Source organism: Falco rusticolus, chromosome 7 (genome assembly GCF_015220075.1).
Source record: "Falco rusticolus isolate bFalRus1 chromosome 7, bFalRus1.pri, whole genome shotgun sequence".
Lineage (NCBI taxonomy): Eukaryota > Metazoa > Chordata > Aves > Falconiformes > Falconidae > Falco > Falco rusticolus.
The window spans coordinates 59,713,118-59,739,930 of NC_051193.1; the positions used below are offsets into that span (position 1 = coordinate 59,713,118).

Here is a 26,813-nt window from a genome sequence, read left to right on the forward strand (position 1 = left end):
TACTTCATGACATTAAGCCATTTACGTACTTACAATTACATGTAAAGTACCTAATTTAGATAATCACCTCGAATCTGAACTATTCCCATGAAGATGCACCTTTTGTTGTTTGGTTTTGTTTGTTGATTTTTTAAAGAACCACCTATTGGGATATAACTGCAATATTGATGAGGTTCCCAAAGTTCATAAAATTCCTTTAATAGCTGTTCTCCACACCCCAGGAGAAAGGGTGGAGGAAAGAAGCATACAAGTACCATTGGAAATCAGTAGGTTGTTTCGTTTTTTTTTTTTTTAAACACTTACGTAAAAAATACAAAATGCTCCCACAATGTCAGTGAATAGTTGAGAAAAGAGCATTTGTAAAATTAAACTAGGAACTTCAGTTGTACGTCACTAAAGCTGTCTTTATATGATAGAAAATTTATTAACTGCCATATTAATCTTTATGCACATCTGAGTTAAAAGGATGCATACTGTTTATACTGGAATTGTATATACTTTTTTCTGAGTACTTACATTTCTTAATTATTCTTCCTATTCGTCAAAACATCTGGAAATAGCGTCTTCCGTTAATTATCTCTCAACACATTCTTGTGTGACTTTCAAGCATAAGACAGAGTAGTCAATCTCATTTTCACCTAGTTCAGGAAACGCGAGAAAACTGCACAACTGAGACCTTTGTACTAGCCAAGCATTATCAGCCTGCAAGCCCCATAAGAAAGTGGAATTCTTGATTTCCCCTCAAAAGTTGCAAGTCTTCCTATGACACTCTTTTCAACTTTATCTTCCTTCTCTAAGAGTTTCTGTAGTGCACCTCCACAGTGTTTTCCTATACATTTTTCTTTTAGGAGACTGCAGAGCCACTTACCTCCTAAAGGAAACAATTATTTCTAACAAATATGTAATATCCAACAATATGGGCTTGCTATAACTCCTCTAAAGCACACAAACATCTTCAAAAACACCGACTGAACTTATCTCAGTGTAACAGCTACCAACATCAAGGTCATTACACTGACAGATCAAAGTTACAGTTACAATCACAGAACACTGTTACAGTGAAAATGATTCTTTTAGTTAACAGACTAGGGAACAGACCCAGTCTATTACTTCAAGCAATCGACACAGTATGCAAGGCCATATCATTTCCTTTCAACACAGCAGTGAGTAAATGCTAAGAAAGCTACTGTGCTAGACAGCATTACAAGTGAAAGGGGAAAAAGTGTACTATGGTTCAAGTACTGCACTCCTGATACTTTACATTTCTGTACTTGACACAGATTTGTGCACACAGGTTTGGCAAATAGTTATGCTGCATCACTTATGCACACAAACAGAACAGCCATGCACCTGAACAGCTGGAAAAGGTAACGTAACATTATTAACATTTAAGATTTACAGTCCAATAGGAATGAGAACTTAAGTCCTCTAGTACAGGACTTCTAAGAGCCACAGGGTTGAGACGCTTTGTCAGTCATTATGGTTGTGGTACAAACCCCAAGAAAATGAACATGCACTGTAATTATAAAAATGTGTCCCATAAACAGGTAGAACAATAGAACAAGAAGTTGATGACAAGATCCGAGGAAGAATAAACTGTTAATGTAGATCATCCCTCCCTGCACCAACACCCCCATAAGCAAAGAACACTCTTACCAGGGGTGGGCAATTCTTCCAGTCACTTGAACTATACAGGAAAAAAAAAAAAGGGGGGGGGGGGGGGGGGGGAGGGAGGGATATCACTCACGAGTCCCATTAATTTCATACTACAGACGAGGAAGTATCTTATTCTTCCGAAGAATAAGTGTCAAATTCAGAAGGTAAATAAAATCATATATATTGCTAAGGCATTTGGTTTTCCACATACTTGTTATAAAGCATCGTTTGCAAAGTTATCAAGTTAACTTAGAAAGAACATGTAATTGCCAGCACCAAGAAACAATGTTTAGAGAGTTTACTGTCATGTTGAAAGAAGGAATAAATTACCTGCATGAGAAGACTTGCATCTAAATCATACAACTCTCATACTTCCATATTAATCAGCTGTTGTCATGCTGTGGAATTTTTTTTTCTTCTTTCAACCCAGGAGGCCTCAATCATCAAAAAGCTCACACTTGTACATAGTATCACAGATGATTAACACTCTCAGCAGGTTCAAGGGACAAAACTGTTGTCTGTGGTCCAAACTACTAAGGCTTTTTTAGTCTCAAAATGTACAGGGAATTTACAACTCAAGTTGTAGAACAACAGAAAAATGCAGCCCTGGTAAACATATCTCTTCCAAAAATATTTTCAGCCCACTCCTGTATCAGTCTTCACTACTATACAGGTTGACATTTAAAATCCAAAGGTAATGCCCTCCCTCCATTCTATCCTGGGCTTCCAAAGTCATAAAAATCCCCACCCTCGTGCATACGTACTGTGTAGTGACTATCCCTTCTCCGTCTCATGACCTGATGCACACATGAGGTAAAGTGAATCAACACATATATAGCCAGGGTCAGATCTGTATCGTACCTTCAGAAATAAGCAACTGAAACAGTATGGCCATGGATGGCAAATAGCAATGACAAACAAAAGCAGCAGACTTGGCAGGAACACATCACAGTGTCTAGAGGCCACATGAGTTCACAGCAGCGCTTTTTCAGTCAGACAGAGCTTTCAAAGTCTCCAAACTGAGCTTTACGTTAGAGTACAGAATGCAGTACTTGGTTTTAAAGTAAGAAGCCCATACATAAAAGAAATATTTCAAGATGGTTTTTGCTTGCTAGCGAAGGGTGCTAAGCAACTTATTTACAGAGAGCTATATTACTAAGACACTAGAGAAACCCAGCGAAATAGTCCGTTGTTCTCTGCTAAAACCACCCACCAATGTCCAACAAACTGATTTTAAAAGCAGCCGTTCCACAGGGCTTATAGTAAAACCAGCAGTAAGTGAAGGAAGCAGTGAAACCTCTTCACTTGCTTCCCTTGGTGTTTTCTAAAATTCCTTCATAATTACAGTTGTAACAAAAATAGTGCTGATTACGTGCTTATTATAGAGTTGAGAAGTCCTGAAAGAATTGCCCAGGCTCAGGTATAGTTCTTGGTTCTGAAATCTGAAAGTAAATACTTTGCAAATGTTGGCTGCTGATGCAGCATGCTATTAAAAACTAATTACAGTGCAATTTGATGGAATGCCGCTTCAAGACAGTAAATATTCACTCAATATAAAAATCACCAAAAATTCTTTGGAAGCAACAAAGTTTGTTTAACTGTTATTGTCTACCTGTCAGTCCAACGAAGGAATGACGACTTCTACATGGACATCTCACATTCAGTAGATTTTTTAACCTGTACATTAACCTGTAATAGTCTATGCACAGTTTTATTTTTATGTACAATAAGAATTAGTAGAAGTGCCCTTTAATAGAAAGCAACATCATTGGCAAGAGATCTATATTGGAATGCCAACACTCGCTTTCTACCAGGGAGTTGTTCGGTTTTGGTTCCTGAGATCAAGTTCACAGTTTTATAAATACTAAAACGACCATGCCGCAGACCCATCAACTCCTCGCTATTCTTCAGCGGTTGTTCCTCCATTAGGAAATCTCCAGAGAACTGAGACAGAAGGAAAGAGAGCATACACACGACCTGTCTCAGACCAACGTGCCCGGTCAAGTCCTTTACTTGAGATGTGCCCGGACACCCTTTCCCGTCCTCTCCCTGCTCGGGAGGCAGGCACTCCTGCCCCTACGCTGCTCCCTCTTCTGCCCCCAGAGCGACCGCTCGCCGAGCTTCGAGGAGGCGCCGGCCCCGCAGGCCCTCGCTCCCCATAACGCGCGCCCAGGGCTGCGGAGGCCGCCGGCCCGGAGGCCCCGGAGTCATTGTGCTGGGGTGATCCCAGCTGTCAAGGCGCAGCTCGCCCCGCCGCGGGCGGGCGGGGAGGAGGGCCAGCAGCCCCGCGCCGCGGCGGCGCCCGCCCGCCCTTCCCCAGCCGTCCTACGGGCCCCGCAAGGCGCGTACGGGCGAGCGGCCTGCGGAGCAGGGGCTGCCTCCGGAGCCAGGAGCCCAGGCGGGCGCCATGCTAAAAACCAAAATGGCTGCCCCAGGGAAAGGAGCCCAGCTAAGGCCGCGAGGGGCTGCGCCTCTGCCGGCCCCGCCGACCGGCGACGCCGCTTCGCCCGCCGGACCTCGCTGGGGTACCGGCCCCAAGCCACAGCGACGGGCTGGGCCCCAGGGGCCCAACGGGCTCCGCTCGCCCGGGCAGCTCTGCTCCCGCACCCCGAGCGCGGCCCGGGCCCCGAGCCCACCGGAGCCTGTCCCAGCCCGCGCCTCGCTCCGCACGGAGCCCGCCCTCGGCCCCCGTACCTGGAGCTCGGCCCGCTCCACCTCCCAGTGCGCCCTCTCCATCTCGAAGCGGGCCCACTCGTGCTGGATGTAGTGCAGGATCCCCGGAATCGTGTAGTGCTGGGGCCGGGACAGCTCGGCGGGGCCCACCGCCTCCTGACCAGCCGGGGCCGCGGGGCCCTGGGGCGGCTGCTGTTGCCCTCCTCCTCCTCCGCCGGCCCCGGCCCCCACGCAGCCCCCACCCGCCTGCAGGTTCATGTTCCCACCCGCCTGCGGCGGCGGCGGCTGCTGCGGTCTCGGGGCGGCCGCCATCCCACCGCCTCCTCCGGCTCCAGGGTGCTCGTCCATTGTCTGCGGGGAGCCCTCCTCCTCGTCCCGCGGCGGGGGCCTGGAGCAGGGGCCAGGGAGGGGGCGAGCGGAGCTGGCTGGGGCGGGGAGGAGGGGGGCGGGCCGGGCGCGGGGAGGGGGGTGCTGCGCCGAGCAGTATCCGGGTGTCAGAGCAGCGCCGAGCCGCCGCCAGCCGCCATTACAGCCGTCGGCCCGCCCACCCGCGGCCGGGCGGGGAGGGGAGAGGAGGGGGGAGCCACGCGGCGCATGCCGGGAAATCGCTCCCCTCGGCCGCCGACTTGCTCCGCCCGCACGGGCAAGGCGGCGGAGTGCGCATGCGCAGGAGGGAGGTGAGCGGCGTGCCCCGGGGGCGGGGGGCGGGCGGGGGAGCGGGAGCCCCCTCCCGGGGTTGGGGTGGCGGCACGCTGCCCCGGGGCAGGGCAGCCGTCCTGCCGCCAGCTGTCTCCGTCACGGTGCCCTCCCCTCTCCGCCCCGGGGCAGCCCGCTGCCGGCAACCGCTGCCGCGAGGAGGGGGAAGGCCGCGCCCCGCCCGCGGCCCGGCCGCAGGTGGATCGGGGCCGGGGCCGGTGGGCCCGGGCGCGGCCGGGGAGCGCGGCTGGGCGGTTTCCGTCCGCTCTGAAGCGAAAAGGGGAAGCGGTGGCGTTCGGCTGAGGCGGCGGGGTTTGGCTGGCCGGTGCCGCGGCGGCTCCGCGCCTACGGAGTGTCAAACGCCCTCGGGGCAGCCGCCGGGCCGGCCTGTGCCTGGGGGCCTGTGCCCGCTCCCCAGACCGGCGTGCGAACGGCACAGCGGGGCTTGAACGCTTCAGCCTGTAAAACTCATGGCGGTGTAATGGTGCGCTGAATTTGCCCTGCAAGGAGGTGGTTTTGGAATAGATTACTTAAATTTATGATATGTCCCTGGAAGTTGGCTAATCTTTTAAATGAATGGTCATCTCCATGGTCTCTATGGTAAGGCATGTGTGTACTATATTTCCTCCTCAATGAGAAAGGGAAAGTGCGCAACGTTTGCCATTTAAAAGCCTTTTCCACGTGAGGAAGGTTTTGCCAGAAATGACTGGTTTATTTTATTTGGCCCAGTTTTATTTGTGATGGCAATGCTTTGTTTGATGCCATGGTTTGGATATGGTGAAATTACCTCAGCTGCAAAATACTGCTCTGAAACACAATATTTAAAAATGACCATCGCATCCTATTTGAAACTATCTGTAGGTCACCTGTTGTAAGGAACGTAGGAGTTTGGTTTTGCCTCCCTCCAAAATATTTACGTGCTGTACTCATTCTGTAAAAAAATGGGTAGTTTCCTAAAGAGGGCTTATTCTTGACAGGGTTGGAATTCCGTTCATCACTGAAAAAATAAATACCGCTTGCCTCAGTACAGGCGTTTCCTTTCTCTACTAATCTGTCCTCAGGTCTGTATTGATGTTTTAGTTGGTTTATCCAGTCCTTCCTTTCTTCTCCATTAAATCATTTCCTACTAAAATTTCATCCTACAGTCTTCCTGATTCCATACAGATTAGCCAATCTAAATCCAGCTCCTTTCCACCTCAGCTGATTTTTTTCATTGTCTACCAACAGTGTCAAATCATTACTAAAAATGAATACTGACCTCATAACCAGTTTAGCCTGTTGTTTAGCTCCAATCTTATGGGACATTCCTCATTCCTGAGTATATGGGAGTTACTGCAATTTAATTCCGTTACTATGTTCAGCCAGCATTTTGACAACTCAACAGCAAAGGAAAAACTTTTTTACTCTTTCCTTCCTCCCTGACTTCCCTAGATGAATAAGGTTACTTTTTTAAAATTCCTGATCCTGAAGTTGAACACAGTATCTTATTTTAAACCTTCATAGATAATAGTTGTTTCATCTTTGAGTGAATTACAATGTGCACAATAATAAGATCTAGAATACAAAAATTGCTTTTACTGATAAATATTATTAACACTGCATGTGATTTTTATTAAAGAGTTGTCCATGGTCAGAACAAAAATAGGAAGAGCAAGGGGTTTCAGTTATGTGAGCGATCTTCATTTGCTGCATACTTCTGTACAATAATTTCATAGCCAGAAAGCTTCAATAGACATATATCTTAAAAATATTTGTTCCAATGTTGACACCTGCTTGTGCCTCTGCCTCTACTTAGCCATTTTTCTTGTTTTCATTAATGCTTTAATTCCAGTTTAGCCCATTTTGTTCCACATTTAGTACACATATAAAGTGCCATTAGACCTCTGCATCCAGAAAACCAACTTGTTTAGAGATGGACAGTGCAGTAAATTATTTGCTTATAATTCTATCTAACATTTATTTTTAACTCTTGATGAAGCAATTCTGTAAAAATGTGTTCATACATTTCTTGTTTGTTAGATCCTATCTTACTTAACATTTTAGCTGAGAGCTCCAGAATGTTGCAAAACATTGTTATAGCAGAATAACTAAAATACTTCTAAATCTGTGGACATTGACTAGTGATTTTAGCTTGAGAGACACATCTGATTTGAATGATAATGTACTGCAAGAAGTTTCAAACTTAGGTTGTTTCTTTTTTTGTAATTTATGTGTCAGATTATGTATAAATATTGGAGAAATCTTGGACAAAATAAATGAATATTAAGTTCTTGTATCTACTGGAGGAGTATTAAAATTATGTTTACAATACGTTTTATATTACTGCACATAGAATCTGCTGGATTGGCCATGCTGGAGACTTAAGACATTTTTATCCGCAGAACAGGTATTGCAGGCTTTGCTTCTTAGAGGTCTCAACCGGTATCTGAAAAGACAGCGTTTAGGGGTGTGACTCAGACACAGGGATAACTTACTTTGAGGTGTCTCATGCGGTTATGTGGCCTACAGAGCTGGCATGTCCAGCAGTTCCTGCATGGCTTCTGTTTCAGCATCTTGAAGCAAACCAGGCAGGTCTCAGTTTACCTTGAAGTACAAGGCTGGAGTTACCTGTACAGGCAGAGGGCAGTGAGTCTGCCTAGGGGCAGTAAAATCAAGAAGCATCTCTCTTGGTGAGCCAGGGTCCTTAGTCTGCTGCATATGTGCTAGTTTAGAAGGAGTTTGAAGCCATCATATTGTAAGTCATCAATGGCTACATACTCCGTCAGTCTACCAGCGTGAGTTGTCCAAGCAAATCACAATACCAGTTTTCTCTCGTAGATATTTATCTGTGAGAGATACTTTAATGAGGGTGAGATCAAACGCAGTGAAACAGCGCATATTTAAATCACAGTAGTTAAACAGTATGTTGTTTGTGTGTGTGCCAAATAATCCTTGCAGAAGAAATATTTTGTAAAGGAAATGAGAGTGCTACTCAGTCACTCCAGAAAGTTCATTTCCTTTGAAGGAAAGTGCAGTTTCAAGACCTTTTACATCATCACCAAGTGATACCTTCTCAGGTTTTTGTTTCTAGGGAGTCTTCATTCTGTCACAGAGTTTCGTAGGTGTTTCATAGATCAGGTATGCATGAAGCATATACTGTATGCTTTTCTGGACAGTATTTCTAATGCATGGTTGACTGTGATGGGGCGAGCTGGACTTGACAGTCCCATCAGGTTCTCGACAGTCCCTTTCAGTCTTCGGTTCCTGAGTGCATTTGTGATGCAGATAGTTGTCCAGTGACCTGGAATGAGACAGCCTATTCATTTCTGACAAACAGCCTTCAGATAGTAGTGTCTTTTCATTACTAAAATGAGCAAAATAATAGCAGAGATATGAAAGGTTTGCATCTTGTCACCAATTCCCTTGAACCGTTTGATTCTGTGTGCATAAAAGCATTGTAATTTGTGTGTATGTGCATGGATACATACGGGCATGTGCGTGAGAATACACAGAAAAGCACGTAAGAGTTGTATCAGAACAAATGGAGCTATTTTCATAGCCAGACTACCAATTATTGATCATAAAAGGTAGCTTCTCAAATACATAGAACTTGAAGGGAGTTTCTCCACCCATCAACATGCACAGATATGTTTTGTTTGTTTATTATACTATACGTGTTTCTTTACATCTTAAATATGCAAAACTAATTCTACGATGTTGCCTGTGTCTGAAAGCCAAGATGAAAAGAGAAGAAATAAACTTTGTTTCTTAGAAACAAAACTCAGTAATTTCCTTTTTTGCCTAAATTGTGCAAGCAAATATTTTTATTTCTACAAGTGATTTTTTTTTTTTAGAATTATTTTTAAAGGAAATAGAAAAACCCTTAAGATGTTTTTAACACTGGCATTGCTCTCAAAGTCAGATTCCACAGCTATGCTTGCATGGTTTTTGTAAATAAAAAAAAAATATTGTTTGTACATGTAAATTTATTCCAGTGTTTCTACACAAACCTGTGTGCTTGTGCTGCCATTTATATGAGCAAAGTTCTGACTAACATTATGGAACCTGTCTTTGGGGCTCGTGGGAGAATACAGAAATGACTAGTGATACTAGTGGTCTTCTTTCCTACAGATGTTAATCACCGGTTCTAATACTGCAAATAATGTTTGTCTCATAAATTACAGATAACACATTTGGGTACTGCTGTGGCTCTACCTCCATTACAACATGATTCATTTTTTAATATATCTATTCTGGATAAGAGCATTTGTGAGGATTAAAAAACCAGAAAACATCTAGTCTGAAGTATTTTCATATGTAAAACAATCCAGGCCATTCATAAGAATACATGCAGATACAATAGTCACAACGTCAGAAAGGGATTAACCATGTAGAAAGATTAGGTTAATAGAGGAATAATTAGGATTAGGGACTGATCCTGCAATAGGATCCATACCTATCAATTCTTCGCATATTTTTTCTATTATGTATTGCTTAATAGTAACTCAAAGTAGAACAGCTCTGTCAGTGCTCCTGGGGTAGTTTTACTGTTTTCCCATTCTCAGATCCCACTTGAATATCTGCAGACATTCAAATCAAAAGCCTCAGCTTTTTACTTTTCTGGGATGTATTTGTGCAACTTGCTGATTTGTGGGAGCAGGACTTGTGCTCCTCAGTACCGGTTATAACTAAATTGTTAAAGTAGCTTGGAAACAACTTGTTCAAAACAGAGGACTGTTAATTCGTGCTTCAGCAGTACCAAACACAAAGATGAAGCATAGAACTAAGAAGAAAAAAGAAAAGCTGTCCATGTGGCTGTCATTTTCTGTTTAGCTTGAACAGACATGTTTTGCAGTTGGTAGGAACAACATGCTTAGCTTTTGGGCTCCTGTGTCTGAGCTTGCTATTTTTTTTCATTAAAACAGTGGGCAGCAGTTCTTAGGTTGTCTGTCTTTCAGACCATAACCCTTTTTAAAGTAGCTTTAAAGCTTCAGGTTTGTTTGGTTCGTGAGGTTGGCCCTTGCTAGAGTACCTCATTCTGAGCTGGAAGGAGTCATTCATTCTTATCCTTACTTCTTGGAAGGTGTGTATCAAAAAATGACTAAGACATCTCACTGGTTTACCTTTCTCTATGCCTCAAATAGTTAAGACATCTCTTTTTACTGCAACTCTAACTTCAAGCAGCAATACAAAATAGGACGCGTGTGTGTGTGTGAAGAGCTACTTAGGAAACACAGGACAGGTTGTATGGATGGTACTCTCCCGTTTAGTCATAAATGTCAGCCTAAGCTGCCATCTCACAGTGAAGATCCCATCATAAATTTCCACCTGGGCCCTTTTTTCTCTTAATTACCTGGTTCATACTTTCTCAGACCAATTTGTGGTGGTTCAGAAGCCCAAGGTGCAGTGGGCAGGCTGTGTGTACCACTGCAGCAGCACTGACCAGCATCCATGATTCTTCTGTTGGAGTGAATCAACAGAAGTGTGCTCCTGTTCTGGATGTGAAGAGACTTCACCGTGCTGGGCAGAGGTGAGAAAGTTCTGAGGCTGTCTTGATTCCAAACAGATTCTCTTGGTCTGAGGACTGATTCTGGACTCCTGTTCCCTGGAGGTGTCACTTAGTTGAGAAATGAATTCTCAGTAACAAGTCTCGTTGGTGAAGATATATTTGGTATGGAAACCTAAACTTCTTTGTTTTTGGAATCAATCACAGTACACTGAGGAAAACGGGATCGCTTTCTTGACATCCAAGTGATGAGAACAGAGGTGGCATTTCCTTCTGAAAAGAATTATGTGACCAGTATGAATCAGAAGTAAGCAGTCATTAGTGTCAGCACAATATATTGGGATTTTTTGTATCATTGTTCAAAGATTTAGATGTTATCACCCATGAATGGTACATAGGCAGTTTATTCAAGTTGCTAATAATATATGGCAGCACCGATGCAGCTTGCCTTGTTACAAAAAATCAGCGTATGTTTAAGTGTGTATGAAGTTGCTGCCTCAGAGACCTATTTTGGTTTTTGTATTTTTTTCCCCTCTTGCTTTTCTGCATTAAGTTACCCTGTTTTACACGAAGAGCTACACTGTATTGCTCTGTGGATTCCTGAAATGTTTTTATTCAGCTTGGACTTTCTGACAGGAGCTGTGAGACCTTAGGAGAGAATATTTGCACCAGGCAAGGAGTGACTCCTCAGAACTGGAGTAAAGAAATAGCTTTTGTGGTAGTTGTTGTATTTCCAGTGCACAAACCTCAAGAGCATTTGGGCCAGTAAATCTGTGGTCCAAATAGAGATTCAGATGGAAAACATTACAGTGACTGTTTTCTGGCATTAAAGAAAATAACCCAGAACTTGTACTTCAAAAAATTACATCTGCAGCTTACCCTTTTTTGCATGCTTTTCAAAACCTGAAAGATTTTAGTTGTTTAGCAAGCAGATTCTGATACATGCTGTGCTCTTTTTAATAGCCTTTTTCATTGTTTGCTGCATGTGGCATGTTTATACGCTACAACTATATTTTAGTGGCATTGTATGAATTAATATTTATTTAGATTGAGGTTAAGCTGTTTTGAGTAATTAACATGAACAAGTTTCTCCTTAGGTATCAAAGACACACACTTGGTTTTCATTAAGTGCAGAATCTACCTTGCATATCAGGGTGGGAAATGAGATGGGAGAAAACATTTTAGCAGCTCCTGGTCTGGCTCAAGATGTGTGTGTTGCTACTTCTGATACCCAAATATTTAGGAGGCTCTCATTCTGTGTTAAAGAAATGATCATGTGTTGTGGCTCATGCATTTCCCTTTGTCCTCTCTCCCTTCAGTCTGATGTCGGGATGGTACGAATGAAATTGTTGAATACAAGTTGGGAGCAAGGAGTGGTGAGGGTGCTCATAGGCCAATTTTGCTTTTATCAGCTGTGTTAATCTTATGTTTTGGTATTGGGCAAATTTCTGGTCATGTTCTCAAACAAGTTAGCATGCAGAAAGAAAATGGGGAGTAGATTTATGATTTTGAAGAAGTAACTGTTTAGTCTTCTAATTCCACAAATCCTACAAAGAAATTAAATTGCCTGATAATGTGAAAGCTCTTATTTATTAGATAGTTTGTGGTTATTTGGGGAGGGGGGGGGAAGAGTTTTGCTCAGGGGATGCATGCAAAAGATTAGAGATTTTTTTCTTATGTTCTGTATTTTGGCAATAAACTCAGTCTTAAATATATGCAAATCTGGGCTGGTTGGCTTTTAGGAAGTCTTTTATAAAACTCCTGATTCTACTACTTTTTTTTTTTTTTTTTCCCCTCACAGAAATACTCTTCTTGATTCCTGCACCCCATATTAAAATCTATTGCTGAGATCAACAAAAAAGAAATGATAAAATTTTTCCTTATGGTAAACAAACAAGGTCAGACAAGGCTCTCTAGGTATTACGAGCATGTAGAAATTAATAAACGGACAATGCTGGAAGCTGAAGTAATCAAAAAATGTCTCTCCCGTTCAAAGGATCAGGTAACACTTGTAGTTTTTCCCCTAGCCATTTTATTTTTTTAACATCTCACATCTTTCATGTCGATAATTCTGAAAACACATCAGTTTCCATTGCAGGTCATTATTTCATTTGTACCCATGAAGAAAAAGATTGTGTTTCTGGATTATGGGTTCAGTCAGTTGAACTGATACTCTGCATTAATAAATATTTGTTCCTGAGGCTTACAGAGATTTTGGAGTTTTGTGTATCACTGTCACAAAGATTCCTTCTGTTTGTTTGAAGAAGCTCAGAAGTCCAGGAAGAATTTATTTTATCCTTTGATTGCTTGTCTGGTAGAGATCGGTAGAGTTGTTACTGCTGCTTTGCCAGAAGGTGGTAGGATTTAGCATTGGCAGCTCTAAGTTAAAAAAATTAGGAGAGAGGATTCCAAATTATGAAAATACAGTCTAAAACACAGGGGGTTTTGGAAACAGAATTTTTTAGGCTTCTGAATTAGGCATTTTTATGCAAAAAAAGTGTTCACGCTTTCTGCAAGAAAGAAAATTCAGAAGGTGGAAATTTTTTTAGATGAAAGTTGTTTTCATGGCTCACTTAATTAAACCATTGGTTCTTTTAAGAAAAGTACCAAACTGAGCACAACTTTTGAGCACATTACATTGGAGGAGAAATCTGTGACTTGGACCGTGAGTGTTTTTTGTTTCATGTTCAGAATTCAGCTTCTTTAGTTGTGTGTGCCCTTGAACTGCGATCCTCACAGTTCAGTCTGGACAGCTTGGGGGCGGGGGGGGAAACAGCAGTTCCTATAAAGTGCCTTAGTTCAGAGGCTTGACAGTGGCCGAAGACATGAACCCCCTCCACAGGGCTGTTGCGAGAGGCTGTCGGGACAGAAGCCCCCCCCCCCCCAGGGCGCAGGGGTGCTGCGGTCCCGAGGGGCGCAGCGCGGGCGGGAGGCGGCCCCCGCAGCCGTGTGTAACAGCGCCATCTGCCGGCTCCGGCCCGCTAAAGGCACAGCGGCTCCCCCCGCCCCGCCGCGGGAGGGCTAATGCTCTTCATTTTTATATAAAAATACCCATCTTTTTTTAAACATGAAACTGACCTTAAGGTTATCTCTTTTGGAAGTGCTTCCAAATGAAAATTTAGGGAAAGTATTGACTGCTTTGTAACCGTGAACAAGTCGCTTCAGTTCTGTATGTTCCAGTTTTTCCATTTAAAAAGTGGTAGCGTGTTTTCCACCAGCAGGTGAAAAGTTTTGTGTAAAGTAGTTAACCCTACTACATTTCTTTCAAGTCAGAATTGTTTGGTGGCTCTTGGGAAATCCGTTGTTCTTTGTGGGCCTTAAGAACGTGAAAGCTTTGGGTCTTTTCAGCATTCTGTGCTTAATACTGTTTAATGCTTAAATGGCAGCTACTATATTTGACTTGTTTTGCTTCTGCCTAGTGCTCTTTCATTGAGTATAAGGACTTTAAGCTGGTATATCGGCAGTATGCAGCCCTTTTCATAGTCGTCGGAATCAATGAGACAGAGGTAAGAAATTACATACCCTCTTGAAATGAAAGCTTGTGGTGATGATCATGGGCGAGAGCTCAGGTCCTCTTCCAGTATGGAATTTTGCAATAGCAATTAGAGAATTTCAAGAAGTCACTGCAAAAAACCCACCCATTTTCATTTCTGTGAAAGAAGAGTAGGTATAAAAGAAAATGTGGTATGTTTGACTTCAGTCTATAGCAGTATACTGAGCTGTTATCATGAGTCAGTCTTCCTGAGCCTTGTACTGATTCTGCTTTCTAAATTTATGTTTGATTAAACATAAATTTATGTGGGGTGGTGTTTCTCAACAAATGTTAAGCATTACAGCCAGAGCAGCTGTCTCATCTGTGGTGACTTTCCAACTGCCCACTGTTTTTAACCTCCTTGGGCAAAGAAAAAATTCCCATACTGTCAGCTAGAAAAATGCCAATTTATTGTATTTTTTAACAAAAGGGGTGGGGGAGGGGCGAAATAAGAGTTCTGAAGTTGACAATTACCATTATTTCATGCATTCAGGCTGAGCCTTCAAGGCTTTAGTGTTTACATTGATTCCTGGTTCTCAGAAATTAGTTAAAGCTCACTACTGGAGATCTGAACAGGCTGGTGTGGAAGGTAGCTGCTACCTACCACTGTCTTCAAGTCAGGGCTATAACAGCATGCCCCGTGGGGCAAAGTCTTGTGGCTTTGCTAGAAAAATCACCCACCTGTACTGCTGCAGCATAGCCCGGCCCTGTGCGGCAGCTGGCTGGCCTGACTTCAGCATGGGAAGGCAGAGCCTAGTTAGCTGTATCTATCTATGTATCTGACCTGGGTGACGGTGGAACGATGGGTGTGATGGGATGGCAGCAGCCCAGGCAACACGAATCCATTGGGTACCGCAGTGCTTACTTGTGTGGCTGGCCTGAAGCTTCTGCCCCTGAGCGCTGAACCACACCTCCTCTTGCTATGAGCTTGTGCGCTTTATTGTATTTTGTAGTTGCTTTTCATACACCACAAACTATACTATTACATTTTCTAGCTATTTCATTTAATATTCACTTGGGTTTAATTGAATTTCAGAATGAGATGGCAGTATATGAACTAATTCATAATTTTGTGGAAGTTTTGGACAAATACTTCAGCAGAGTGGTGAGTGAGACATTGACTCTAATATGAAATATTTCTTATTTTTCAAAGCTTTCGTACGTCAGTCATTTGAGGGAATAATCAAAGGGGAAATTCTTTTTTATATTAATTTAGAAATATGAATACTATCACTGTAATAAATAAAAAGAAAAAAAGAAGAAGTAGTAGCGGCTGATTTTTCAGAGAAGTAAAAGTATGCATGGGCTATAAATCATCAGACAAGGAATATCAGAAATATTTGTGTTAGAAAAGCATGTTTTTATATGCTTATGCTCTGGGGTTTCTTTAGGTCCTCTACTTGTAAATTAGCCACTGGCATTTTATACATTTTAAAGAAATAAAGAAGTTATTCTTTACAGTTCTTTTTTGCGGTTCTTAGCATGACATCCCCCAAATGAACTTCATTCATGACAAAGATGGTGTAAGCATTAAGCAGGGAGCTGACATCACTCTCACTGAACAAGATCAGAGGGATGGAGCAAATGAAACCTCAAAAACTAGTCTGCACTTGTGATCCCCACTTTGTTGTCATGCAACAGCTATTATATAGGCAGTAATTTTGTTAAAGATTCAACATCAAACATAGCTCCAGTTAAAATGACACTGTTCCTGTTAGTGAGTTTTTTTTGCTTGCTTGTTTTCACAAAGTTTGAAAATGCAGCAGTATAATCCTGGTTAGAACGTGCTGTTTAATACAGGGTTTGTAATAATCTTGTTATAGAGAAATTTGACTGAAAGCATACTTAGGCACAATTTCAGTTTATTTATGCTGAAATGTGTTGGATATCCCTCTCAGAAAAGAGGACTGGATAGTTTCCTCTGTTGTCCATGTGCCTGAGGGTATTATGTTAGTAATTATACATAGAAGAGTTCAGCGTGCAGGATCTGTAACGAGTTTCCAGGTCCTGGTACCACAGCAGGAGTGGCAGAGCTCCCTCTGTGGATTCAAGAACATGCTTGAAGAAGTCATCTGGACCCTTCGCTATTTAGATGCCTGGCAACTGTTTTAAGCTATTATTTCAACTAACGTCGCATCAGCCTGTTGAAACTGCTGGTACTAAGTATACCACTTTCTGACAGTTCAGAATTTGTCTCTTAAAATTGTTATGATTGTAGTCCCAACCTAAGCAGTGATAACCAGGAATGGAATTTGATCCCAGCAGCACAAAGAATGCACGAGAAAATTTGGTGACTTCTTATTGATCTAATTGAGCTAATAGTTGCCAACACTTCTCTTTTTTTTTTCTTCACTTGAGGCCAGCAAAAATGCATGTAGTCCTTATACATGTAAATGCAGTACATATAAATTACTTGACCACATATGTAACCCAACCACTAATAGTTGTTAGAAATTTGCTGAATTCATCGTACCACAGTTTTGTGTATTTTCCATTGCATTTCAGGTTTGAAACTAGGGGAACCTAAAAGGGGTGGGTGGTTAAAGAAATCTCATGCCGTTCTGTGGTTCTATTTTTAATAGCATATAACATGATAAATGCCAGATCACTGAAGAAGAGGGCTATAATTCTAGCTGGGGTTTCTGGCAGAAACCACACAGCAAGAAAATATAAGTCTGTACTATTATGGATTAATGCTTAGGATTTGCAGAATTTTAGCAGAATCCAAAATTATGATGATGACAACGGAGACAGAACTCTGGGAAAGGAAAGAACATCTGTCCTGCTCTAGAAGGACATTTTGTCATCTATTATTTTTAGGCTTGTGAGCTTTAAACATTCTCACATACTCTATTCTTGTCTAATGGAGTTTACAGAGCTCAAATATCAGAATAAACATTAACAGAATTAGGGGGAAAGCTTTCAAAGTTGCTTGTGAGCTGTAATTCCGAGTCCCCTTCACTTTTATCTGGCTACCCAGATACTCTGGATACTGTTCAGAATACTTATTCCAGTGTTTTCAACTAACATCTTAATGCTGATGGAACTTAAACCGATCAGGCTCTTAAAATACAGTTCTTGTGATGCATAAAAGATTCCTAATTGAAGAACGGCAAGAGTCACTCAGCAGAGGCCTGTAGACTAGAATTAGTGCAGTTTGGAGGATCTTTAGCCTACAGAAGTAGTAGGAGTTTTGCCAGTGGGAACTCTGCCTAAATCCAGGGTTAGACTGGAAATGTTATGGAAACCATGTTAGCAAAGTAAATTCCCTTGGTAGCAGATAAAGATTCCCTCTTTCAGCAGGCTGGGGAAGCTCCACCCCAGCTGCGCAAGATCTTAACTGCTGAGGCTTTGATTAATAGTTTCTAAATGTAGACATTTAACTGAGGCAGCTGAGTTAGAAGTTTGGTCATCCTAAGCTTCCATTACTGGCGGTGGAGACCGATGAGTATCTCGAGGAAGTGAGTCATGCCTCAAGTGCGCCGAGTCAACTGTTGAAGGTACCCATCTCTTCTGTTGACTGCAGAGAGACCACAAGTGCTTCTAACTTAGAGTTTGGTTAAATGAATAAAACTACTTGGGGTAAATCCAGGCCAGGACTGGGAAGGAAATGATGACTATACAATGAATTGTGTTGCTGGGGCAGGGGAGTAGTTAGAAGTGCTAAGGGTCCAAAGCTTGGAGCTGCATTCCCTCTCCTAATATATCCAGCCCAGCTACCACAGCCGTGGGTATATACAATGTCTAGATTTTGCTGTTCAAATTTTTTAACTGTGTTTTTGTATAAATTGTAAGGTTGGCATTAACATCCTATCTCTGCAGAAGGAGGATGAGAGAATATAGGGATGGAGTTGCCACGTTTAGCGATGTTGGTTTTCCACCCACTCATTCAGATGGCACCGTCTATATTCAAATTGTGGCTTGTGGGTGACAAGGGATGTGTAATGTCTAATGACAATGAGATGAGAGATCAAACTGTAAATAATGGTTGTCTATCTCTTTTCTTTTCAGAGTGAATTAGATGTATCCTTTTCAGTATCAGAAATCCATTTATCCATGTCTTTTTGGTGTATGTTCCAGTTCATACTGTCTGCGTAGCACTGATTGTCAAATTTTGCACTTACAGTAAGTAGCACATTTTGGCACCTTTCTGAAAGCGTGGCTGATGTTTATCAGGGTCACCTATTTAAATCCTTAGTCGTTAAGATAAGCCTGGTACCATTTAAAGACAGACAGGGAGAGCTTGTTTAGAACTAAGTACCATTAACACCTAGACATGAAAAGTTATATTAATGGGGGAACTTTCAGGCTTAACTAATTATTACTTCAGGGTTTTACTTTAAGTTTACAATAATAATTGTATAATTGAAATGACTGCAGTAATAAGAACGTTACAGCTGTGTCTTGAGCCAAATAGCAGCAGCATCATTGTAGGATCAGGTTTTCACTTTGATCTTGCTTCATGGAAGTCTAGGTGAGTTTTACTTTCTGTATCAATGGAAAGAGAGAAAGGCCTGGGAGGAAGAAATTTAGGAAACTGTGCATCACCACAGGTACCTTTTTTGTTTCCTGCCCCTCCCCTTACACAGCTGTATCTTCATGTGTACGATTTGCAGGGCATTAACTAAAATAAAATTTTCAAAAATTAACTAAACCCAAATACAAACAAATACTAAAATATGGTCCTGAACAATTAAACACAAATAGCAAGTAAATAAAATACTGTATTCAAAGAAAATGAAGCCAGGAGAATGTAGTGCAAAGAGTCTTCCTCTTCTGTTCTTCCAGTCCTACTGCCCGCTCACTCTCCTCCAGCAATCCTTATGCCTGTGTTTGTTGCTGGTTAAATGCAGATCTACTGGTACAAAAGAGTCAATTATACACCGGAAATACAGTTGCTACCCTGGAATGAAATACTGTAATTTAATTTATTTACCTTATTTAAGAATTAGTACATAGGAAGAACATAGAAAAATTCTGTAATTTTTCTTGGAATTGTTCTTTACTGACAAAAAACCCCCAAAGGAAATAATTAATTTAACTTTTGTAAATATTTTAATTTTTGTTACATGCTGGTACTCCATCTTATTTACTGAACCTAAATATATATGTATGTGTATATATACTGTCTGTATTTCCTTCCTGAAATTCACAAAATGCTGTGGTATTAGTATAACACTCCTAAATTCACTTAGATTATGAAAGAGCAATAATGATATTTCAGCATGAAGTGACGTGTAAGGTCTCTGAGCGATTGTGTAACGACATTTTTTGGATTCAGTTACAGTTAAGGATTAGAACTATGTGTACTTGTGTATGAGCTTTGCTGAATTAGAGACTAACCTGATCGATTCATTAATTATACAAATAGTCCCCAGTCCCCTATGTTTCCACATGGTGTACTTTGAGTCTGCAGTTACCCGATTCTTTTATCTTAGATTGTTTAGAGTAGTGATGATTCGAAGTTCTGCCTGCCTCTGGTTGTTTCCATGCCAAGAGGCATTTCCTGTAGTTGCACACTTAGAGTTACCATCAGTAGCCCATTTATTCCTGTAGAAATTAATCTTCTACACAGGTCTCATCAGCATGAGGGTGTGAATCTAAATATTTGGAAAATAGGGGTGTGCATTATTATCTTATTTGATAATACTGGAAATAATATTGGAAAAGTTTGTGTCTGATCTGTGTCTCCTCAATATGTACATCTGAATGATGTACATATTTTTTCTACTCAGAAATGTACTTTTCTACATTATGTATTTCAGGAACAATTTTAAAATTAAACATTTCGCTTCTGTATACGTACAAAATAATTCTCTCATTTAGGAAGAAGAGCTTTTCGTAAGTTGAGAGGATACTTAAAATAGTTGAAATGAAGTGAGATACCTTCAACATTAAATGTAAAGCAGAGGTGTAACAATTAAGTAGGTTACTCAGGACTGTATTTATTTTTGACAGCAGCTTGAATAGCAGGCCCAGAAGAACAATGTAAGATTTGGACTACGAGTGTCTTAGATGTTAATGCAGTACAAGCAATAATCCATCAATATGCCTTTCACAGTATGTAAGATAATACCCCACCTGGGATTAAACCACTTCCATTGCCAAACAGTCTTACACTAACTCTTATATTCAGTACAGTTAGCTTGGATGCAAAATATCTGACAGAGGAAGTACTGTTGGAAGGTCTGCAGCAGCGAACACCAAGTAGTGTTTACAGAACCTTTGTATACAGAGGATCTGGTAGGAGACTGTCAGAATTTCCTGTCTCTATGTTATTATTTGTGTGTACGGATTCGTAGGAAGTTTATTTCAAAAGTAATAGTGGCTGTTCTATATAGAAAGTAGTGTTTACTAACAAGAAAAAAATAGTAGGAAATTACATGAAATCCAAAGCCGTGGAAAACAGATCATCATCATTAAAGGCTATTCACCCCCGCACAAAGCAAACTGCAGTTAAATCTAAAGGCTGAGCCCATCTCGCAGTTGCAGTGTTCCTGGAGCCCGGGCTAAGCCTGCAGCGTGTGCGCCGATTCTTAAAGCTGCCCCAGCCACGGTGCATTACCCCAGCGCGCCCGGCAGCGCAGCGCCTGCTGAGGCAGGATTCCAGCTTTTGTGTAGGTACAAACACCTGATTCACCCAGGGCACCTGCGCTGCAGCTCGCATGGGCCTGAGCCTGGCTGAGCTGTCAGGGAAGGGCACCCTGGGCACAAGGCAGAGGCTGGGTCCCGTCTGAACCCTGCCCAGCAGGATTCAAACGTGACGTTTGTATGTGTGTATGACACAGCTGCGTGTGATGCTAAACAATGGCGAAGTTACCTTATGCGTACTGCAAAAGTGAACACTGAGTAGCTGCTAGCCGACTAAGTAACTACTTTGGAGTAGCCGTGGTTTTTACAGAAGCTTTTACATGTGAATTGTAAAGCATTTAGCCATTGTTATGATTTCCACTTTCATTCTGAGTCAGGCACATGCTTAAGGGTACCTATGACGGAATGACATAACATTTCTAAAGCTGTTTGGTTTGGTTTTAAAATATCTGCAAGAAGTGTTATTGGGCCAGTTGAATGAACAAGTACGGAAATTGTCTGAGAGGCGTTGGATCCTGAGGTGTTAATAGCACTAGCTGAGCCTGACTTCTGTGGATTAAGTAAGTGGGTGGGATTTTCCGTAGCTCTAAAACTCCAGCTTGGATGGTGTAGGAGCTACTTTCTTGGTGTGACGGGACTACGCAAACGCAAGCGTTACCGCAGCAGCTTTTGTAGGGAACAATATGCTGGTAAGCGTGAGAGTTTCTAAAACTGCAAAAAGTTGACTTTTCTGTTGCTTGAACTGGTGAGGCAAAGCTTACTTGAAGGCACGTTACTAATTTACGGAAGAAACAGATACTTATGTTCCCCTTGTGGGAGGGGAAGGGGAAGACAGGGTGCTCCAGGACCAAGCATTTGAAGAATGTCGTCTTGATCCAAAAAAACCATCACATTCCATTGCAACTAGCTGCTGCTGCTCCTGCAATAGATAAAAAGCTTTGATACAGGGAGTGCTTTGTACGAACCAACTGTATTCTTCAGCTCCCCCATGGAATAACGTGTTCAGAATACAGTGCATTTAAGTCGTAAGAAAATTGAATGCTTTATGTATTCTGAGAATTTATAAGGCTGCACTTCAGTTTGTACTGTAAAATAAGTAGATGAAACTGAAACCTACAAAAGGATTATCTTAAAACTGTTGTTCAAGAATAACACAGAACTTGAAGGCACCGTTTGTCTCCTATTTAGTGTCAGCATAGTCATTTGAAGAAGAAATGGTCAGAAAGCATCAAATGGGTGTCAGTGCCTAAAACCTGCCTTTAGATTTACCCATTAGATAGACTAGAAGTTAATTAAAGTAAATGTCAGCAAAGATAAAGTCAGAATGTGTGACTCTAGATTAAAAACCAGAAGCAACTCCAACTAATCTTTAGCTGAAGGTGAATGTCCAGGATGGAAATCCAGGCTTTGTAATGCTGGACATTCAGTAGCAAACCGTCGGCCCTAGCAGTAGCAGTGCTGTAATCTACACAGCTTCTGTTTGTGCTCCTGGGTGTGTTACCTGATCACCAGGTGTTGGCTGCAATTTATCATCTCTTAAGCCCAGACACACCCTTAATTACTTGCCCGGAAAATTCTGAGATATCTTAAAATGTCTCTATATGAAGAAGTTGGTTATCACATGCAAGCCCTAAACGTGCTTTTTTCCTTTCCTCCTCCCCTCCTTCCCCTCTCCCTGACTTAACTATCTGCCCATGTAACGTTCTGGGGAGGAGGCACAAGACTCACATTTACCTCCTCTTAGTATGTATGTGCCATAAAAACTGTGTTACAGTGGTAAGTACCATTAATGTTTGTCTTTAATAAGGGCAGCTCTTAAAGTTACCGGAAGCCAGTATAACATTTAAATACCAGTTGTAGTAGAGTAGCCACAACGGCATTGACTGAAATTTGTAAGGATGCTCAGGGCTTGCCTCTTTTCACCTAGGCTGACAACTTTTTAGCAGCATTTCCTAGCTGGGTGCTCTGAAAACTTTTATTACAGACTTTTATCTACAGACGCAGAGATTAAGGTCTGTTTTCTTCTGCACACTTTTTAAAAAATTTCTGTTAGCCTCTGCACAGATCTAGTGAAAGTCCCTTAATCCTCTTTTGTGGGCAGCCAGGATTCTTACTGGAAGCAGGACATTAAATGACAGCTCTGGGTGGAGCACACGCACCGAATATGGCTTTTTCCGGTTGCCAGTTGCTCAAACTGGTTTGCTGTGGTGCTTTGCAGCTGGGTGTGGATCTATGACTTCAGGGCTTTAAACCCTGAAATTTGGGGTCACTTGTCAAACAAGTGACAGGTGGGGAGAACGAGCCTTGCCGGGGATCAGAGATCCCTATCCCTCAGGGGGCAGGGCGTTCAGGCTGAATGGGTAAGCAGCGTGTGATGAGATGTAACCATAGACCAGTCGTGAGACTTGGAGGGAGGGGGAAAAAGCCAAAGCTGCTCCCTGTGCCATCTGACTGCCAAGAGCAGCCTGGTAAAGGGGGTGGGAAGGGAACAGAAAAAGGAAGCCAGTATGCGAGGCTGAGGGCAGAGGGTAAGGAATGCTTTGGGACCTGCCAAAATCAAGGTGCTAGAGCTTTCCAGAATGGTATTAGTATCCCCATTCAAACTGCAGGTGAAATCGCTGGTTCTGGAACAGTGACTGCGAGAATAACTGGTCACACAGATGGATGGAAATGTTACCGCTGTTTTCTGTAATGAGCAGACCAGTTTTGAAATAACCTGGAGTGGCCCTGCAGGGGAACTGCCATCTCATCGAACCATATTGGGTCTGAGTGGAACAGCTGAAAGATACTTACTGGTATGGGAGCAGTTTTCCTTTGGCACGCTATCAGCTCGTTAGGAAATGCAGTAGGGGAAGAAAGCAGTGTTAAGTGTGTTTTAAATGTTTTCTTAAAGTGATGCAGAAGAATAAGGTGGGAGCAGCACGCTGCTGCATCATCACAGATCCTGGTTGATCCAGTCGTCTGGGTTTTAGAGCCGTAGGACTCCCAAAGGAAGAGGAAGGCCTGGAGAGACGGGAGCTCTCGCTCCACCGTGGGAACTGGAGCACTGTGAATCAGTGGTAGTGTAAAAATTAAAAGCTGGGGAGGAGGAGCTGGCTTTATCGCTTGTTGAAACCTGAATGGAATGTTATCTGCCTTTGTTAACAGATCCTCCTGCCCTGTGTGCAGCAGTGCCAGAGCTGAACTAAGCAACAGCAGAGCTGTCGTCCTGAGTTTCTCATGTTACTGGGATAAAGAAATCCTAACTTCTCAGAGTAAAATATTTATGTAGAGAATGTTTACTTGAAAAGTATACCATAGGAAGAAATTTGTCTCTAGTCCTTAATCTGCCAAGCAAAGTAAAACTACTATCTTTGTCTCTGGAACCACAGAAACTGGGAGTGTTAAAAGTTTTAAGGGTAGTAGTGCTCGTCCGTATTGAAAGGCACGAGTCTGACTTCTAGAAGCAAGTTAGGCCTGCAGTCAGACCTGGGAAGAAGCCTGGTTATTTAAAATACAGCTCAGAATTAAATCAGGTGGTTAAGTTTAGGCCAGCAAATTGGAACCTATTTGATGAACCACGGATGTACAGAAGATCTTGTTGACAGCTACAGTTTCTCTTCCTCACTTAACAGTAACGAGTAGTAAAGTTATTTGGGGGCCTGAATTCCGTTACCTAGAGGTGCTGTGCTCTTGGTCAAGCAGAATGGATTTGTTAGAGCAGTGACACAATTTCTTACCCTTCTGCAGGAGTATATGGTAGCGCTCGCTGCAGCCCAAAGCGCTCACAGCAATTTGAAGCAGCAGAGGAAGGCAGCAGCCTGCCAGCTGGGTTCTCAGCGACGTGACCATACAGGTTCACCCTACAGCTTAGCCTGAACAAGTTCAAGCTTCTACTTCTCATCTCTTAGAAGGGTGGTCGCACGCAAGGCTGACGTGACTCTGTGCCCCTCTTCTTGCTTTAACAGAGATAGGGACAAAACCTGAACCTTCTCTTGTCGCAGGATAGACAGTCAGACTCCAGAACTTGCACGTAACAGCAGGAGAACCTTGAGTAGAAGGCAGGAGGTGCAGCTGCTACCAACGCAGCTAAACTTGCCCCTGGAGAAAGGGGGGTTTGGAATTCCCCAGGCTGAGGACAGGCTCAGCCTCTGCCCTCCATGGGATTCAGGCAGGCTGCACCTCTATACGTTTTAGAAGACACCAAGCCAGTTGTCATTACACGAAGTAATCACAGAAAACTCCCTCTCTGCATTCCCGGAGAGGTAATTCAGCCTTGGTTCCCTAGAATCTGTGAATTGTTTGATGGGTCCGTCTTTCACCACTCACTGCAGGGAAAATAAGGCACCTAACTGAGGTCAAGGAATTCCCTTCTCAAAGCCAGGTGCTGAAAAACGAGGCATGGAGACATTCAATGTTACTTAATTTAAATCCATTCCTTGCATTTAGACCCAAGACTGTTCACTTTCATGAGCTTACGTCGGTGCAGCTCTGGTGCTTTAAAGTGTCTCCCCAACCACTTGTATTTATTTGTTCCCCCTAGGGGGTAAATGCAAGTGTGTGGCTTCTCAGCTGCTCTGTACAGCTCGGCGCTCCCCCTGTTCCTGCTTCGGCAGAGCGCAGCAGTTAGCTCCACCAGAACTCGTGCTGCAGAGCAGTCCCCTTAAATGCCCCAGTCACGTTCAAAAAACGAGACTTAATCTTCGTCACGCTGAGCAGAGGAAAGCCTTGATGCCTTCTAAAACCTGCCTCTTGCTACTCTACTGATCAGAATGGATGTCCACAAACATAAATACAACGACTAGGGCAAAAGCAGGCTGGCCTCTGAGCTCAAACTTGTGTTGTTTCAGGTTATTTTCCTTTAGGTGAACATTTAGAGATAAGTATATTTTAGAAAGTATTTAAAATAGGAACCATTTACTTCTGTTCTTCTTCCTGAGCTTTATTACTCGATCAACAACTCAACTTCACATATCGGCATATTCCTTTCAAGCAGATCAAACAGCGTTAGTAACTTAGGATAAGGACAATTTGAGAATCATATTTTAAGAATTTGGCTGACACTTTTTAAAGAAGAAATGCAGAATATTTACATCTTCGCACTCAAGGTTGTTATCCCTTGGTAACATTTTATATTCAAGCAATACATGGTACTCAGGCAAACAGTAAAATTAACCATCTACATATAAGCTAAAATTTACCTTGAGTTTACTACTATGTAGTAATCTTCCAGGACGAGATATACTGGGGCTTCAGCTTCTCTACTACAAACTTCTGACATCTCTCTGATCAGAAAAAAGTGTCAGTTGAACCATTTTCTTAGCTTTATTAAAATAAACACCCAAATAAACTACAAGAAATCCCTATTCTTGTAAACTTTGGTTAGACTAACGTGCCCAAGGTTTGCTCTGAATGTTGTTCAAAATACACTTAACTTGAAATGTTTCCAGATAATGTTCAATTTGGACAGAGTGCACATCATTTTGGATGAAATGGTGCTGAATGGTTGCATTGTGGAGACAAACAGGAACAGAATTCTTGCCCCTCTGTTTGTGCTTGACAAAGTGGCAGAAAACTAGGAAGATACAAGACTAAATAAAAGCATTTTACAAGAGATGGTGAAACCATCAAGAGCGTGCCAACAGCATTTTTCTGATGTTGTAAAACTGACTCATGCAATACTCAAATTAGTTGGAAAATATTTCCTGTTTCTCCTGTACCCTACGTACCTAATGGAAAGGTACAGCTAAACATCAAGTGGTGGAACCTTCAATTTCAGCTGCAGCTTTATTGACACAGCAGAAACCTTTCTAGAACTGTCAACATTTTTTAAACCGATGATAAAGTAATGGAAACTTACACATGACTGTCTAGGTATCACTCTGAATTACCTAGGAGAAGACATAAAATACGGAAATATAAATTCAAACTGAGTTTCAGTGCCTCCTTTAAGCACCGACTTGATTTTATTTTCATACAGATGTACTGTAAATTAAAATTCTGTAGCTTTTATGATGGCTTTTTAAAAAGCTGGTTTCCCTTTTCCATGCAAATAATGGTTACAAAACAAATTTTAATAGCAGTAGTACAGATGTATTTAGTATTCCTGCATACTGTGTAAGTTGCAACTATAAGTATCTGGCACTTAAATACTATAACATTAATAAAAGATAACTAAAATCAAGTGTTTGATATTTTTTA

The 26,813-nt window shown here is 42.2% G+C and overlaps 2 protein-coding genes and 1 long non-coding RNA gene across 14 annotated transcripts in view; 2 read left to right on the forward strand and 1 right to left on the reverse strand.

Moving 5' to 3' along the window:
* STRN3 (striatin 3) overlaps positions 1-4,870 on the reverse strand; it is a 68,064-nt gene extending 63,194 nt beyond the window's left edge. For all 5 annotated transcript variants that reach the window (XM_037393517.1, XM_037393520.1, XM_037393518.1 and 2 more), the window contains exon 1: positions 4,351-4,870. In XM_037393517.1, coding sequence (XP_037249414.1) covers positions 4,351-4,677 — 327 coding nt within the window. In that variant the 5' untranslated portion in view covers positions 4,678-4,870. The remainder of the gene's footprint in view (positions 1-4,350) is intronic.
* A 58-nt stretch (positions 4,871-4,928) lies between these two features.
* AP4S1 (adaptor related protein complex 4 subunit sigma 1) lies at positions 4,929-26,796 on the forward strand. Of its 8 annotated transcripts, XM_037394965.1 has the most exons (8): positions 8,861-10,534; positions 10,718-10,793; positions 10,993-10,998; positions 12,312-12,512; positions 13,930-14,016; positions 15,079-15,147; positions 18,054-18,065; positions 26,063-26,796. In XM_037394965.1, the coding sequence occupies exons 4-8, from the start codon at positions 12,375-12,377 to the stop codon at positions 26,189-26,191; spliced, it is 435 nt and encodes a 144-aa protein (XP_037250862.1). In that variant the 5' UTR covers positions 8,861-10,534; positions 10,718-10,793; positions 10,993-10,998; positions 12,312-12,374; the 3' UTR covers positions 26,192-26,796. The 8 variants fall into 8 exon arrangements, with proteins under 8 accessions (XP_037250863.1, XP_037250861.1, XP_037250868.1 ...); XM_037394964.1 differs by lacking the exons at positions 10,718-10,793; positions 10,993-10,998 and adding an exon at positions 4,957-5,006 and having other exon boundaries at positions 10,377-10,534; XM_037394963.1 differs by lacking the exon at positions 10,993-10,998 and having other exon boundaries at positions 10,718-10,817.
* Positions 18,074-25,974, forward strand: LOC119151242. The gene is made up of 2 exons (XR_005105346.1): positions 18,074-18,167; positions 20,001-25,974. It is a non-coding gene; the product is annotated as an uncharacterized LOC119151242 (long non-coding RNA).
* Positions 26,797-26,813: the final 17 nt, after the last annotated feature.

Excerpts from the sequence above, each read along its gene's own strand:
- AP4S1 (XM_037394966.1), top strand. The coding sequence starts at position 12,375 with ATGATAAAATTTTTCCTTATGGTAAACAAACAAGGTCAGACAAGGCTC. Across the intron at positions 12,513-13,929 it reads TCTCCCGTTCAAAGGATCAG|TGCTCTTTCATTGAGTATAA; the intron begins GTAACACTTGTA and ends GCTTCTGCCTAG. Across the intron at positions 14,017-15,078 it reads TCGGAATCAATGAGACAGAG|AATGAGATGGCAGTATATGA; the intron begins GTAAGAAATTAC and ends ATTGAATTTCAG.